The sequence below is a fragment of the Spodoptera frugiperda genome, chromosome 22 (genome assembly GCF_023101765.2).
Source record: "Spodoptera frugiperda isolate SF20-4 chromosome 22, AGI-APGP_CSIRO_Sfru_2.0, whole genome shotgun sequence".
Lineage (NCBI taxonomy): Eukaryota > Metazoa > Arthropoda > Insecta > Lepidoptera > Noctuidae > Spodoptera > Spodoptera frugiperda.
In genome coordinates this window covers 4040157-4057713 of record NC_064233.1, presented here as the reverse complement: position 1 = coordinate 4057713, position 17557 = coordinate 4040157, and the positions used below count along the sequence as shown (strand labels likewise).

Sequence of the window (17557 nt, the reverse complement as noted above, 5' to 3'; positions counted from 1 at the left end):
AAGATGGAATAACGAAACAAAAAAAAAGAAATTTAAAACATATAAAAATAGCAGACGTATAACAAATATGGAAAAACTACAAAAAAAAATTGTTTAAAGTACTTACGTGTGAAAAAAATTTTTTTCATTCATGCACAATATCTATAAATAGATGATACTAAAGAGAAACAAAAATCTACGAACATGCTACCACAAAAAAACTACGACGAACAGTAAAAAAAAAAAACAAAAATCAGTAAGTAAAGTAAAAATAATCGTGCCATTACAAGCGTGCAAGAGTTATTATCAGGGGCCTTAGTCTGCTATTACAATTGTGTCAGAATGGTCGATCACAGAGCAGTGCGAGAGGGATGGAGCTATACAACCTTCATAGCTCCGTCCCTCTCGCACTGCTCAGTGATCGACCATTCTGACACAATTGTAATAGCAGACTAAGGCCCCAGAGAAACAGTAACATTACATTCCTATACCAGTCAAAATTACGCTTTACCGTGCCATCAAGTTCACTTACTTTCATCATTTACCACGGGACCGTAACTCAACCCTTCACTGCTAGCATCAAGGCTATTTGAGTCCTGTACTCCCAAAATTCCGGCTTTGGCCACTCTGTGACAGCAACCCTTTAACAGGCTCCCGCAAGACCCATCTAATAGGCCTCCGACCATCCAACAATAAAAGAAGAACTCGCAAGTCCCTCCCTGTGGACATTTTTTCACATCTTGTCTGTCATTTGACTGTATATGTATGTTATTAGTCTTTTCTGTGGTCACAGGGGGTTTTATCGCATTCTGTGGACTGTTCAAATTATTGATCACACGTCCCTTCCTTTTCGGTAGCCTCGAAGGCAAAGAGTCTAGTATTTCATTAATTTTCAACATTTGCTCGTCTGTGATTGGCTTAAATTTCGGCAAGTCCGCCAGTCGATTCGTCACGTTAGGGAATTCGTAATAATCGACCCTTTTCATTGGCGTTCGTATTTCAGTCTGTATAAACATTGGTTTTTCTAAAACTTTTTTTCTTTTATTTTTTTCGAATCGAGCTCGTTGTGGTCCGTTGGCATCTGTTTGGAAAATTAAAAAAGAAGGTCATTTCGGATACGGTGAATGAAATGAAATGAACGAATAATTGAATGAAATGAACGAATAATTGAATGAAATGAACGAATAATTGAATGAAATATTAGCATTGAATGAACGAGTGAATGGAAGGTAAATCGTCAATGTGTTTCTGTGCACTGATCTGGGAGAATGAGTAGAGTAGATAAAAAAAGTAAAATAATGAGAAAGATGAATGAACAGAGATAGTTTTAGTAAGGAACAATGATTGGTACCTAAGTGTTGGTAAGTTTTTAAATATCGTGTCAGTAAATTAGTGGCTTAAGGATGTAGGTAAAATATGAATTATTATTAGGTATATTTTTTCGTGATATATACCAAATTAATTCAGTATATAACAGTTTAAAAAATGCTTCTTGCTTCACTACATAGTATAAAACAAAGTCGCTTTCTCTGTCCCTATGTCCCTTTGTATGCTTAAATCTTTAAAACTACGCAACGGATTTTGATGCAGTTTTATATAGATAGAGTGATTCAAGAGGAAGGTTTATATGTATAATACATGCATAATATATCAACATTGCACCCATGCGAAGCTGGGGCGGGTTGCAAGTAGTCTGTAAGTTTTATAGTATAATAAAATCTTAGGATTTTACCCCTAGATTTATTCAAAAATTTCAAATGGCTACTGCAACAGAACAGAGAACAAAGTACTTGTAGTTGAGCTTACCCTAAGTAAATGCGTGTAACGAAACCATAGCGCGATTCAGCCGCTAGCACAAATTGTACAACGCCATCTATCGAGCGGCGGGAAAACCTTGAAACTTACTGAAGAGCGTGTTTATTTTTGTGATAATATGGTCAAATATGTTTGTTATCGTAGCGATTAATACACAAATATAATATTATAGAATCTTGTTTATCTAAATTCTCCAGTCGTTCGTGCATTGACGATGATCAATGCTCTTTTGACGTCCGTCCGCACCAGAATGTGATTTGTTCGCAGCGAGATGGAAGGATGTATGTCGCGAATGTTTAAGATTTTGTGAGAAGATGGATTGCTGATGAATTAGTTTTAATTTATTAGAATTATTGTACTTTTTTTTGTTGTCAATATACCATTTTAACGTGATTTTAACTGTATAATGTTGTTGTTGGGTTAAGCTGTAAAACTATGCAAGCTTTTTCTACTAAATAAATAAATAAATATTATCTATCTACATATATCCTTCATAATATATAAAATAAAGTCATATTACACTATTTATGTATTACTTAAAAATGATGAATCAATTTGGCTGAAATTGGTTAGGAACGTAGCTTGGAACCAAGAGACTGACATAGGATATTTCTTTTTATCCAATGATTTCCCGAAAACCTTATGGGAACGAACACGATACGATCACAAGGAGCAGCGAGTAAAGCCGGGCAGGAATAGCTAATCACACTAATATTATAAATGTAAAAGTTTGTTTGGATGTTTGTCCGTCAATCACGCTGAAACTACTGAACGGATTTTAATGAAATTTGGTATACAGACAGGGTATGAGTAGACTTGGGTGATAGGATACTTTTTATCCCACGGGAACGCGGGCGAAGCCGCTGATACTAGTATGTATATAATATTAAATCCTGCCTTTGTTATTGATTCCGTAAAGGATTGTATAACATAACTTTCTCATATATTAATTTAATATAATACTGTTTAAATTAAATTACACAATCTGATAATAATTCTGTCCAATATGATTAAAAATGCAAAGCTAAAAATAGCATATTTTCATAAAATGTATCTCTTATGTATTAGACTTACAAATTGGTCTGATATTTTGGTCTAATCTTTTTTTTCATATGTTTTTTATTATACATTTGATTAATATATTAGGCTTTTTATTTGCATATAGATGATAGGCTAGAATGCATAGCCTATTCGTATAATATATATGTATATATGTTTAATTATCATTTCTATCACATTTTTTTATATATAAACTAGCTACTTTCGCGCGGTTTCACCCGCTCTGTTTGACTCCTATTGATTGTAGCCTGCTGTTTTAGATAGGTTACCTTTTTCGATAAATGTATACAACACAAAAGTAATTATTCAAATTGGACCAGTAGTTTCGGAGATTAACGCGTTCAAACAAACAAAGAAACTTTTCAGCTTTATATATTAGTCAAAAATATATATTAGTAAAAATAAATGCAGCCTAGATAAACAAAATTAAACCGTTTAATAATATTTTTTTATATCTTCACGCCTTTAATCCCCGGGTAGGCAGAGGTGCACATTACGGTACGTAATGACTCTTACTAATTACTCTCTATATTTTTTAAACAACTCATTAACAGCATAATTATGGCGGTACCAATTATGTCCCGGTTATAAGTAATAAGTAGCGGATGTGGGCTTTCCTAGAAGTCAACAAAGGTCACTACAAGATGGAAACCAGTGTTGCAACATTGAGAGTGTTTCTCTCGAGCGAATAGACGTGTGGTACGGAACTTTAGCTATATAAAAATATCTATACTAATATTATAAAGCTGAAGAGTTTGTTTGTTTGTTTGTTTGAACGCGCTAATCTGCAGAAGTACTGGTTTGATTTGAATAATTAGTTTTGTGTTGGGTAGTGCATTTATCTAGGAAGGCTATAGGGTATAAAATATCATGCTATGACCAATAGGAGCCGAGCAGAGCGGGTGAAACCGCGCGGAAGCAGCTAGTTATTAATAAAAGAGATATGAGTTGTTGCCAAGCATAAGGTCTATCCGGAGCTGCGGACTACCTAGCGGGTTTACCGGAGCTCCACATCGAAAAGCAGGAGTAGGAACGGGGTGATTTTTACTCAGTAAGAGTCTGACACTCCCTCTCGCCTCGCCCAAGGTGGGAGAAGTCATAGTATAATTGTTCGCCCTCAAAAAATTAATAAATAAAAGGGTTCGTTAACTCCAGTTTAACAAATACATACAAACAACCTCACGCCTGTCTCCCATGGGGGAAGACTAAGACAATGGAACCCCAATTGCTACGATTCTTACATACCTTTTTCGCTTTATCAACAGTCATCAGTCTTTCTTGAATGCTCGTCGGTTAACAGTACTTTTAATTTGACCTTTCTTTAATATATCGCCAATCTGGTCGTTATATGTCCGGGTGCCTTCTACCGACAGCCCCATTTATATCCGCCTGGTATATTTCTTTCATAAATCTGCTTTTATCTATCCTTTCTACATGTCCAAACCATCGTAACATTCCCTTTTCAATCCTTGCCACTACATCGTCTTTTAAATAACACGTTTCTTTAATAACACTTAAAGTTTTTAAAAACAATTTTTAAATCCATAATAATACTACCTAAATACTAATACTTTTCTGAAAACCACATCAAAATTAGTTCAACCGTTCACAAGATAATCGCGAACACACACACAAATTCAACGTCAGAACTTCCTTTTATACAATAAAAAACTCACCGACGCGTTTGCGAAATGTCGAAATATTAAAATTATGATCACAATAAGGTTGTTGAAAGGCTGGCTTTGGCTTTAGCTTTCGTTTCGCCGAGTAAGGCCGTAATCGAGGAAACGTGAGGTGACGTAACATATGTATACTCTTTGTGTTCGTGTATACCTCAGAGTGAAACACTGCCCTACTATATTTTTATATTGGTGAAGATGCGATTAAAAATTCTTTGTTACGGTATAAGTAAGTAAACGAGCAACCGGATCACACGAAACACCAGAGGCGTTACAAGTTTGTTGCCGGCCTTTTTGGGGTAAGGAATTTAAAGGTTGTTCGGGGATTGGGAAGATTGAGAAGGGGGGTAATTGGGCCCCACTCACACGACGCAAGTGTTGTTTCACGTCGGTTTTCTGTGAGACCGTGGTATCACTCCAGTCGAGCCGGCCCATTCATGGCAAAGCTCTCCCATATTTCAAATTTGGTGAAAATCCTGAAGATTTTTAATTTTGTTTTTATATGTAAGAGAATCTAGAATTCTATTTCTATTTTTACATTTTTGGACGACAATCACGCTTGGCTGTAGCTATAAGCGCATACGCATCAAAGCAGAACAATTATAATCCAATTAAAACAAACAAAACTAAATAGTCTGACACACATAACATAATGTATTACAAGGGTATACTCGACTTGCATACCGAATCGTTATGAGTTAACGATTACTTTTTACGGAAGCATTAGAACATAGCACGCGTGTCGAGAATACCAAGTCTATGTAACCTACTTCCTATAGTATTGTGTATGTGGTAGGTCTTTTTTTGAGGGGGGAAAATCATTCAATGACTTCTCTTGCCTTGGGTGAGGCAAGAGGGAGTGTCAGACTCTTACTGATTAAAAACCACCCTGTTCCTACTCCTGCTTTTCGAGCCGGAGCCCCGGTAACACGTTAGGTTGTCTGCGGTTGTAATAAGGTATTGTTGTCACATTGATGTTTTACTTAATTTTTAGACGTTGTTGTCGTGGTCTCGGGTTCGATTGCCGGGTCGGTAAAGTGGTGGTGAACATTTTTCTCACGTGTCCAAGTGATACTTTGAATATGAAAAAAAATAAAGAAAATGCGATTCGTCCATACTTAAAACATTGTTATTCTCTAGTATATTAAAATCAGGCACAGGCATCTTAAACAGTAAGGCCGATTCTTAGATTAGCTAAAAAAAAAAGTCTACAGTATTAAAAAACAAGTAATATAAAACGGACCAGACGATACACAATACAAATTAAATCTCCAATCCGACAATCGAATCCAACACCCACACAGCTTATGTTATGTCAAATGAAATGCCCCATACATTTCAAACAGCCATTCAAAAACCAAAAATCATTGCAGACCCCAAATCTACTAGGGTCGTAACACCTTATATCGATAAACTGTCTCTATAAGTATCGATATCGATCGCTAGACATCTTTATCGATATTACGTAAGACACCGCTAAGTGGAGCGTACGGACAGAAAATAAAACGTTCGGATTAACTATTGTATAATAACTATTTTATTTGGGATCGAAAAAAAAAAGGATTTTTTGCGTTTTTTGCTTTTTTGTTTTTTGGTTTGTGTGAACGATTTTAAGATTTATGTTGTAATTTGTAATGAATGATGCATTAAATTGAATTGAAATAATACGTCATGATTGCATTTACGCATTTTTTTTTATCTATGAAATAAACATTTTCTTTCGAGAATGATAATGTATATGACAGATTTTTTTTTTGTTTAAGCCGGTAAACGAGCAGATGTATCACCTGATGGTAAGCCATTGCGACCGCCCATGGACATCCGAAACACCAGAGGCGTTACAAGTGCATTGCCGGACTTGTAGGGGTTAGGAGTTTAAGGGTTGTTAGGAATCCAGGATTGGGAAGACCCAATCCTTGGAGAAAATGTAGAGTCCCTCTGTGACTCGAAACTAGTAGAGCTTTTCTCCATTAATAAACGTGAGTAAACCGTGATTTTTAGTTAATTTAGTATGTCTCACGATACTATCATTAGAACTTGAGACTGGATGAACTTTATTCATGAAGCAGTTCATCCGTGATCATGGCGCTTGCAACAGTACCGAAACATCGGAAATCATCTTAGACATAAATAACATGGTAAATATCCCGTCCTAAGTTCTAATGATAGTGTTAGTGACCATGTCAGTTTAAAATACTTATGTCTCAAGATTTTTTTTTTTTTTTTGAGGGGGCAACATCATCCACTGTCTTCTCCCGCCTTGGGCGAGGCGAGAGGGAGTGTCAGACTCTTACTGACTAAAAACCACACGTTCCTTCTCCTGATTTTCGATCCGGAGCCCCGGTAAACCCACTAGGTAGTCGGCAGCTCCGTATGTCTCACGATAGTTATTATAAAAATATCTTCTTTAACAGTTTTTTCTGCTATCGCTACAAGATATCACTTTCACAAAGCCCGTATGTATGTAACACGGCACGATATGTTCAACCGTTTATTTGTTTGTTTACCTCTCGATCGTGAGGTCCTGCGTTCGAGAGCCGGGTCGGGCAAAAACATGTTTTAAGTAATCGTCACGACTTTTGTCCACCGTTCTTTTCTGTTTTAAAAAGCGTTTGGTTAGAGTTATCACGCTTGTAATATAAAGAGGGTTAAGTAATGGTAACAGCATTTTATACTTGACAGTAAATCTTTGAGTTAATTATTGACTTAAACACAAATTCCATGGCATTAAATATGTACATATTTAAATTAAACTGTTTTTAACCGACTTCAAAAAAGGAGATTTTCATATTATCATGTATGTATAATTTTCTCTCACGTTTGGCTGATCGCTGAAGGTATTAGGGATATTAAATGACTTAAAAAACAAAGACGGTACAGAAAACAAAAGGCGGTTCACTTTAAACAAAAAGGTTTTCTAAAATGATAACTCATAAGTAAAAGACTTCAGATTCAATTCCCAAGTTAGACAACACGTAAAACGTCAACACAATATATCAGCGTTTGGCCACCATCTTGTCTGATGGTAAGCAATGATGCAGCCTATTCACTCGGGCCTTGAAGACACCATATATTCGATTAACACTATACCTATAACTCTACCAAGAACCTCCAATTCTGCTTACCCACGGAAACGAACGTTGAACTTTAATCCCCGAAGGGGTAGGCAGAGGTGCACATTATGGCTCCTAATGCCACTGAACAATGTACACCCACATTTCACAATGTATGTTGTAAGTCCCATTTAATAGATGGTGAGCCTATTACCACATACTGGACACATTTCCAGACTCCGTGCTACCACTGAAAATTTTTCGGAAGCCCAGTAATACTTCGCCCGACCCGGGAATCGAACCCGAGACCCCTTGCCTGGCAGTCGCACTTGCAACCACTCGGCCAACGAGGCAGTCGTTGACGTTTTAAGCCACTCTATTTGGAAAACCCTACACAAATGCAATGTCAATGACATAGAAATTAAGAAAGGGACAAAGAATGCGTTGTGCGTGTGTTAGAAAGAGATAAGTGTATTTTTGTTTGTACCGTCACAAGCTGGCGAGCGTGGCAGTGAAATCTTTTAAGGGGATGACTTACTTTTTTTTTAATAATCACTTTGTTTTTCATGAAGTAAAAGATAGACGAAGCAATAATGAAAAAATATGCATAGTATCAAATAATAGGTAAATTATACGACTTATAAGTACAGAGTGTACACCTCTGCCTACCCCGCTGTGGAATAAAAACAGAATACCTAAATCTAAATAAAAAAAAGACTGATTAATTTTAAAGTTGACGGCTTTACATCAATATTTGTCAAGATAACTCGATTAGTTTCGAATCACAAAGGGCTCATAATGTCATGAGCAATGCTGTAAGGAAGCTGTCAAACATAATTATTAATGTAACATAGTTATAATATGGAAATAAATAATATATAAAATATAGTTACATTATAGAGACAAAGTTACAAAAAATAAACAAAATCTATAGTAAACTTAAATCTCTACAGTAAATTAATAAAGTATACAGAAACAATGAAAGACTTTATAGAGAAACAATGAAATACCATTATTAAAATAAATAAAACGATATCTCCATGCGCATACGCAGCTACGAGTCAAAGCAACACACTTCCCCTTAAGTTGCAGTATGCACGCATTGACCAATAAAAACCGTTATAGTATGCACTCACACACACATACAAACTGTTTAAATACTGGTAGAATGAAATTATGCAACGAATTGGATGATGGGGAAATTATTTAATAATAATAATTAATAATTTAATGAATATTTATTAATTCGGATGAGCGAGTAATCTATACCTATATTATAAAGCTGAAGAGTTTGTTTGTTTGTTTGAACGCGCTAATCTCCGGAACTACTGATCCGATTTGAATAATTATTTTTGTGTTGAGTAGTGCATTTATCAAGAAAGGCTATAGGCTATAAAACATCACGCTATGACCAATAGGAGCCAAGCAGAGCGAGTGAAACCGCGCGACAGTAGCTAGTCGTATGTATAACTGACGATTAAGAGTTCGATCTTTTGGTTAGTAAAACTATTATTTACGGTTTTTCTGTATAAAAGATAGGAATTTGGATTTGGTATTAAGCTCGGCCCTTAAGTGTGGTAGAACCATGCTTCGGCACAAATGGGCCGACTCGATCAGAATGATACCACGTCCTCACAGAAAATCGAAGTGAAACCACGCTTGCGTTGTGTTGCGATGTGTGAATGCGAATGCCGGAGGACTAATTAGCCCCCTTCCCAATCATCCCATTCCCCGATTCCCCAACAACCTTTAAATTACTAACCCCAAAAGGCCGGCTGTTATGAGATTAGATTTTTTTAAACGTTGCCCCACACTAAGATTTTCTCCTGTATCGTTCAAGATAGTTAGGGGCTGGTGAAATAAAGCCTTACTTTTTTCTATGGACGCCACCACCCCTGGAAAATTAGTTTTTTAAACACAGGAAACAGATCATATAAACTGACTAAAACAAAATTACACTGACACTTAACTAAGACAGTTATTCATGTCCCTGGAACGCACCGAATTTTAGTGTTTCGGCATTTTCATGGTTATATCTACTGTAGATCCTGGCTTACAGGAGTTGCAGCGGTTTTGAGAGGCTGTGACAAGTTTGTCCCATAAAAAGACACAACTAAAATATCAGACAAAAATAGTAACGATCTTAAATAAAAAACAGACCACCAACAAAGTTATTCCAAGAACTGTAACTCTACAACTTAGTATCAATTTCCTCAGTATAAGCTTAGGTCATAAGCAGGTCTATTAGATTTAAGATCATTGATGTAACGATGTGAGAGTAGCAGAGACCTATCACTTCCCTGTGTGGCGTAACGGACACATAACAAACATCAAGCCTTTTATATCTTAGAGATAGGTAGGGCACATTCAATGTTACTTTTTTTGTTAAATAACTAATTTGGCAAATTAACTAGTTTGTTTAGTGATTAATACTCAAGCCTTCTTCGTGTGTGAAGTGCGTGTTTCTTTTTATGGAATAGGAGGCAAACGAGCAAACGTGTCACCTGATGGTAAGCGACCAGCGCCGTCCATGGACACCCGCAACACCAGAGGAGATGATCAACTGATGGTAAGCAATAGTCGCTGCCTTTGGACACCCGAAACACCAAAGGCGTTACATGTGCGTTGCGTTAGGGTTAGGAATTTAGGGCTTGTTGGGGATTCGGGAATTGGGAAGATTGGGAAAGAAGGTAATTGGGCCTCCAGTAATCTCACTCATACAACTTATTTATAATATTACTTGTAATGTATATTTGTTTTCACAAACCTTAAAACTTGTTCGGTGTTTTCATGGTTGTATCTACTGTAGATTCTGGGTAACAGATTGCAGCGGTATGAGAGGATGTGGCGGGCTTGTCCCATTAAAAAAAACGCCATAGACTACTTACTACTTACCCGTTTATCGATTAAAAAGCGTGATATATGTCACTTCCTCAGCCAAAATTACAATGAGCCCATAGCATCTCATTTACAAACAGGTTTGTCTTGCATAATCGTTGCATAACTGGCGCCGACATACATATACTATATGTTCATAGTGGAAATGTCAGAAACATATAATAATATGTAGATTTTAAAGCATTTTATGTAATAGTTTGTTTTATTAAATTATGTTGTTGTTTACGGAATTTAAAATGAATCTTCCTTGTCTTATGCATTTTTTTAAAGGATAAGCCCACCTCATCTATCTCCTAAACCGCTGCAACTCCTGTACGCTAGGATCTACAGTAGATACAACCATAAAAACACCGGAACATTGAAGTCCGGCGCGTCCCAGGGACATTAATAACTGTCTTGAATCCCGCAACGAAATACATAAATCAGAAGATATTATTAGAGGAGAAGAAAAGGTGATAATTTCCACTTCCCTCGGTGAATTTAATGCAAGAGATAGAATGACCTAAGTTTTATGCTTGTGTTATTTGGTTAACATGGTGAATAAATGATGGACTATTGTGCAACGTATCATAGCTTTGATTGCCAATCAACATAAACAGCCTATGAGTGGCCACTACTGACCAAAAGCCTATTCTCACACAAAGAAGGTTTAAGCATTAATCACCACGTTTGCTTAATGCGGGTTGGCGATTTCAAACTTATAATCAGAAATTATAAGCCCAGGTTTCCTCACGATATTTTCTTTCACCGTTAGTCAGTGGTGTCTAAATAATCTTAGAAAGTACATATAACTCGGAAAAAGTCACATTGGTACTTTGCCTTTGGTAGGTTTCGAACCCACACCCTCATGCGTGAGAAGAACAAATTTCGTGCAACATCACGCCTTTTATCCCCGAAAGGGTAGGCAGAGATGCAAATTATCGCTATACAACGTACACCCACTTTTCACCATTTATGTTATAAGTCCCATGTAATAGGATAGAAGAACAAAATTAAATATTTTATTAAAATTTGTACTAAACTACTAAACTGACACTTTCTTGTACACAATGCAATGTTCCCAGGGTTTATCTGTTAGTTTTTGTTACACATCAGTGAAACTAAGATTTTCACCCGCCTGCTCTTGCTCCCACGGCGTTGAGATATAGAAATTACTTATTGTTTACGTTTTTTATTTGTGTATAGCACTTTATTTTTAGTTGTTCTTGAGAATTGTGGTGATCAGCTGGTGTTTGGGTTTGATTCAACCCGTCGTATGCCGAAACGCGAGACACAATGTATTTTCTATTGTTGTCTTATATACAAGGGTTTAAAAGGTAATGTTACTTTAGATGTAAGTCGAAGTTTAAGTTGACTATTTAAAGACTGAAAATCCCGGAGCTGCGGACTACCTAGCGGGTTTACCGGAGCTCCGGCTCGAAAAGCAGGAGTAAGAATGGGGTGGTTTTTAGTTAGTAAGTTTGACACTGCCTCTCACCTCACCCAAGGCCTCGAGAGAAGTCATTTGATGACGTTACACTTAAAATAAGCACTGAAAATTAAATAAATTCAGATAAACGAATAGTTCTGCAAAGTTTGAAGACCAAATTCTTTATTGAATGCGTCCTACCAGTAATGACATACGTAGGCACTAATAGTGTGACTGCTCCTTCAATTCAAGGTCATTTAACGAGTTACTAAGAGAAATTATTTAACATAAGCATAACATAAGCCCTACTCTAAGATTAACCCATTAATAGTAGGAGCGTCTACAAACATACAATATTATACACATCACAACAAGATCCGGCACAACAATTTGTAGATCAAACGAAAAATTATTTTATAATTATGATAGGTTTAATGCCGGAATCAATTCCAACTAAAATACATAAATAATAGCCATTGCCCAACCTATATACAACCAGTTTTTTTTTAAGGGCGGAATATCATCCAATTACTACTCCCGCCTTGGGCGAGGCGGGAGAGAGTGTCAGACTCTTACTGACTAAAAACCACCCCGTTCTTACTCCTGCTTTTCGAACCGGAGCCCCGGTAAACCCGTTAGGTAGTCCGCAGCTCCGAATATACAACCATGCAGTCAACATAACGACAGCATATATCCTTTAATCGACACCCACAAGTCATAATCGACTCTTAACTCCAAAAAAACATGAAGATTACACCGAAAAAGAACCCAAAACTAAAAACTAGATCAAAACAGCAATTTCGGCGTAGCTTTCCTTTGCTAAAACATTACTAATTAACATTTGCCCGTATCTAAAGAAACGGTTCGGACTGTTTCTCGCTCGCTCGTACTTTCTACTGCTTTCAAGACTTGCGTAATCAGCTTCCTTGACTAGTTCATAACAAGTGATGTAATCGGCATCGACATCGATTCGAGCTTCGGATGCGTTGGGTCACATCACTATTCTGACGTTTGACGTTTGACGTTCGAGGTCGTTATGTTTGACAATTTGGATCGTTATTAAAAAAATGTTGTGTTTTGTTTATTGTTATTTATTTTAATCTTTTGAGGAGGTAGGCAGAGGTGTTAGTGTTAAAGGGTTTTAGTATGTTCCAGTTTTGAATGTGTGCTTGTTTTTCTTTCACAAAAAAGCTTATCTATATTTTCAATAACTAATAGTTATACAATTAGTAACTAAATATGAATTAAGTTTTCCGACGATATTGTAATTATGTTTACAGCGATTAGTTTTCAAGATCATGTTTTTTTTACATCGTGTCAAATATATTTTGTACGAAGATGGATGGCTAATTAATTAGCTTTAAATATTTGAAATCATTGTACTTTTTTGTCAAATAGGTAATTACATAATGTGAAGTATTTTATATCACTTTAACTGTATAATGTTGTATAAATATGCAAGATTTTTCTACTATTAAATAATTAAATATCTTGATTTAACTCATGAGATTGTCGACATGTGGGATATAGACAATCATAGTTGTAGCTTAGCAAGTTGTGGTAGCTAGTAGCTTGGATTTCTCCCGTTACTGGTGAGCTACTGCTATTTATGTTTTTAAATGTTTTTTTTATAATTAATTATTTAAAAACGTCATCACGTATAAGAAATAAATAAAGAGCAACTTGACTTTTCTTAATTTTCTATTGTTTTGTTTACACACCCGAAACTGTGAAGCTGACAGTAGTTTAGTTAGAAAATTTTCGATCAAAGGTGTCAATTTAGAAGTGTGGACACTGAGCAATGATTGGTTAGTTTTATGTTTTTTTTTTTCTGTTACTACATAGTAACGATTCTTTTCACTTTATTAAGTGATTTGTAGAATGTGGAGGATAAAAGTGGAGCAATATTGCGTTTGATTGAAGAAGAGTTATTTCTAATATAATAGGGTAGATGACTAGATTTTATTTTAACGTCGGTCTTGTAGATTATTTTAAAATATTAGACAGCTGTAAATCGGAGCTGCGGACTACCTAGCGGGTTTACCGGGGCTCCGGCTCGAAAAGCAGAAGTAGGAAGGGGTGGTTTTTAGTCAGTAAGAGTCTGACACTCCCTCTCGCCTCGCCCAAAGTGGGAGAAGACATTGGATGATTTTCAGCCCTCAAAAAAAAAGAAAACTGTAAATAGGACAGGACTAAATACATATATTTTTAATTTACATATCCCGGTATCATCCCAATTGTTAAGACAGTGAATGAGTAAGAGAATGAGAAATGATAACGAACTCCATGATGATGTTAATAAGAAATGATAAGGAACTTATATTCACATTAATATGCAATCAAGTATTTTTATAGACTTAGAATACCTTCTAAAAATGATCGTGACACAAATGTTCAGTCTTGCAGTTAACAGATTAAAAATTCTGCACAATTTAAGCAACAAAACTGAGGGTGCAGGTTCGAAATCTACCAACGGCAAGCCAATGTGACTTTTACTGAGTTATATGTACTTTCTAAGATTATTTAGACACCACCACATCGTAAGAAAACCCGCATTGAGCAAGCGTGGTGATTAATGCTCAAATCTTCTTCGTGGGAGAAGAGGGCTTTGGTCAGCAGTGACCAATTTTAGGCTGTTGATGTGTGATGTGATGTTTATGTATTTTTTTTACATATGCAAACGACACAAGAGAAAATCTTAGTACTAGACAAGACATTTTGAAGCATCCCACTACATTTTGCACTATTTAAAAAGTGAATATTTAAAAAAGCCGCCATTTTATTGGTCCTCCCTTCATTTGAATACACGCAACATTTCTACACGCAAGGAAAACCGAGAGTGCATTACGCACAAACAAGAACCGATCTTAATCCAATCTAAATAAAACACATTATCAATTAACCATTCCATCGCAATCTAGATAATTTCTGATACGTAAAATTTACAAGAGACTTTTTAAAACAGTTTTCCTGAGTATTCATTTTTCGTTGTGGCAACACTGAATGTGTTTTATAGCTAGCAACACTGCGGAAAGAAAAGCGTTAGCGTTGCAAATTTATTTGTGTATTGTGTGTTATTATGAAAATTATTAGATAAGTAAATAACATAATTCTCATTCTTCTCCATTCGAAGCTACACTTTGGAACGAGCACCTAGCTTCACTAACAGACAGATTGACAGACAATTCAATTTGACGTTTCAAAAGTGCCTAATTAAGGATTAATTGAAATAAATGCTTTGACATTGACTTTGAATTAATACAACTTTTATAAATAATATGAACTAGCTTCTGCCCGTCCGAGATAAAAAGTTCCCCGATCCATTAGTAGAGGTGAAAACATAAATCATTATCTGTCTAACATCAAACGCTCAACAGTCACCTTTATTTGGGAGGAGGTGGGGTGTCATAAATTCACTCCTCTTTCCTTCGATGAGGCGAAAAAGAGTGTCAAACTCTTACTGACTAAAAACGTTCCTACTCTTGCTTCAAGCCAGTGCCCGGGTAACCCGATGGTCGTTGTGCTAACTGACTCAACTAAAACATTGAGCTCAGGTAAAAACTAATTGTATAAAATTATCATTTTTGCTAGACACAGTTGCTATATTAAGTAGTTCGTGAATGTACAGTGAGGAGAAAGGTTAATTTTAACTGTCACGAGATGAACCAACAGTCTCGACAACAGTTTACCTGAATATAACATTAGTTACGCCAGTATACAACTAGAAACTACAACAAATACAAAGTCAAAATTTGTTATTTCAAATAGACCAGAAAGCACTTTTGAACGTCAAAGCAAACTTTATAATACTAGCTTCTGCCAGCAGCTTCGCCTGCGTTATTGTTATTCCAAACTATAATCTACCGTTGTTCCAAATTTCATCCCGATCCCTTCAGTCATTTCGGCGTGATTAAGTAACAAACATACACAAAAACTCACAAACATTCGCATTTATAATATTAGTAAGATTTAAACTATCTGTCTATCTCGGTCAGTCATCTAGTTGCTCTATTTGCTCCTACCAAAGTGTAGATTCCTATAAAGAAGAACGAGCAAGAAACTCCATAGGTTACTCTTTTTCAATCAGGTTCACAATACAATACTTGGTTACATTGTATCGACCCAAGAACCGAACCCAAGCTCTCGCACAGCAGAACCAACGAAACACAACTATAACATTAAACTGAGTTATTTCACAACCAATGTATTGTTGCTCTGCCGTATTTTTTACCGTGTCGTAAACGTTTCGAAACGAAACGACACTGCGCCTGCGTTGCCTTCCTTCACGCGTACATTTAGATATACGTCGGTTAAGTGATACTGGATGTGGCATTGTGATGTGATATGATTGTGATGGTTAGTATTTAATATTATTAGAATGATGTGATTTTTTTCCAGGCCCGGTCAGACAAAGTATTGCTGGGCTGTTTTCGGTTTTTAGAAAACTTCTCAGTAGTAGCACGGAGTCTGGAATTGTGCCCAGTATATGGCAATAGGCTCAACCCCTATTACATGGGACCTATAATGGTGAAAAGTGGGTGGCAGTACATGCTGTAATGTGGTGCATCTCTGCCTGGGTACGTTGGGTGATTTTTTTTTTTATGGAATAGAGGGCAAACATGCTATCTTGTCACCTCAGTGTAAGCGATCAGCGCCACCCATGGATACCCGCAACACCAGAGGAGTCAGAGGTGCCTTGCCGGTCTTTTAAAAAGGAATACGTTCTTTTTATTAATCGATTCGGCAGCTCACTCCACAGTTTTACTAAGCGAGAGGTTTCGTGAGAAGCGCACAGTGTTCGTTAGGTGATATAACCAATAGGATCCCATAAGTTACCAACTGCCAACATTTGGCAATCAACTTGTTTGATGGTAAGCGATGATGCAACCGTGACATTTGGCATGAGACGAACTGAATAGCAACGATGAACTTTTATAATAAAGGAGAAAAGTTATCATTGTATGTAAATGGATTAAAATCCCCCCCCCCCTTAAGGATTGAAAGTCAGTTATGTTATGTCTTTCCATTGAGTAAACCAAAGCCCCAATCTTTTGGAAGGTATATGAAATGCATAAAAAACTACATATAAAGGTTCGATAAACACAGAACTGTAATTCTTTTGTATTTTCTACTGCTTTTCGTGAAAACCTATCATTGGCTTTTTGTCACAATATACAATATTCTTTAATCAAATTCTACAACTATTGGTTAAAAAAATAAATAAATAAATAAAAATAAATAACTCATATTATTATAAAATAATAAGTAATAAATTAATAAAAAAAACTAACATACAACTTGTTAAATAATACCGAACCACAAAAAAAAGTGAGTGCGCACATAACACATCCAGTTACACACACTCGATGACATACAAAAGAACTTTTACCGATTGTTTGATAATAGCGAAGTCAAACCGTCGCACGCGCATGCAGTGTCATGATTTCCCACTTAACAATACTTTGTTGTACGTATACTTCGTATCTATTATAACTAGGTATTAAGGAGTGAAGAAAAGATCCGGAGCTGCGGACTACCTAGCGGGTTTACCGGAGCTCCGGCTCGAAAAGCAGGAGTAGGAACGGGGTGGTTTTTAGTCAGTAAGAGTCTGACACTCCCTCTCGCCTCGCCTAAGGCGGGAGAAGTCATTGGATGATTTTACCCCT

At 36.4% G+C, this 17557-nt stretch overlaps 2 protein-coding genes across 6 annotated transcripts in view; both read right to left on the bottom strand.

Moving 5' to 3' along the window:
* The window catches only part of LOC118279920 (T-complex protein 1 subunit epsilon), a 324585-nt gene that overhangs the window by 167288 nt on the left and 139740 nt on the right, over positions 1–17557 (bottom strand). The window lies entirely within an intron of this gene.
* LOC118280057 (uncharacterized) overlaps positions 1–17557 on the bottom strand; it is a 52233-nt gene that overhangs the window by 28695 nt on the left and 5981 nt on the right. For both annotated transcript variants that reach the window (XM_050702354.1, XM_050702355.1), the window contains exon 2: positions 512–1060. In XM_050702354.1, coding sequence (XP_050558311.1) covers positions 512–1060 — 549 coding nt within the window. The remainder of the gene's footprint in view (positions 1–511; positions 1061–17557) is intronic.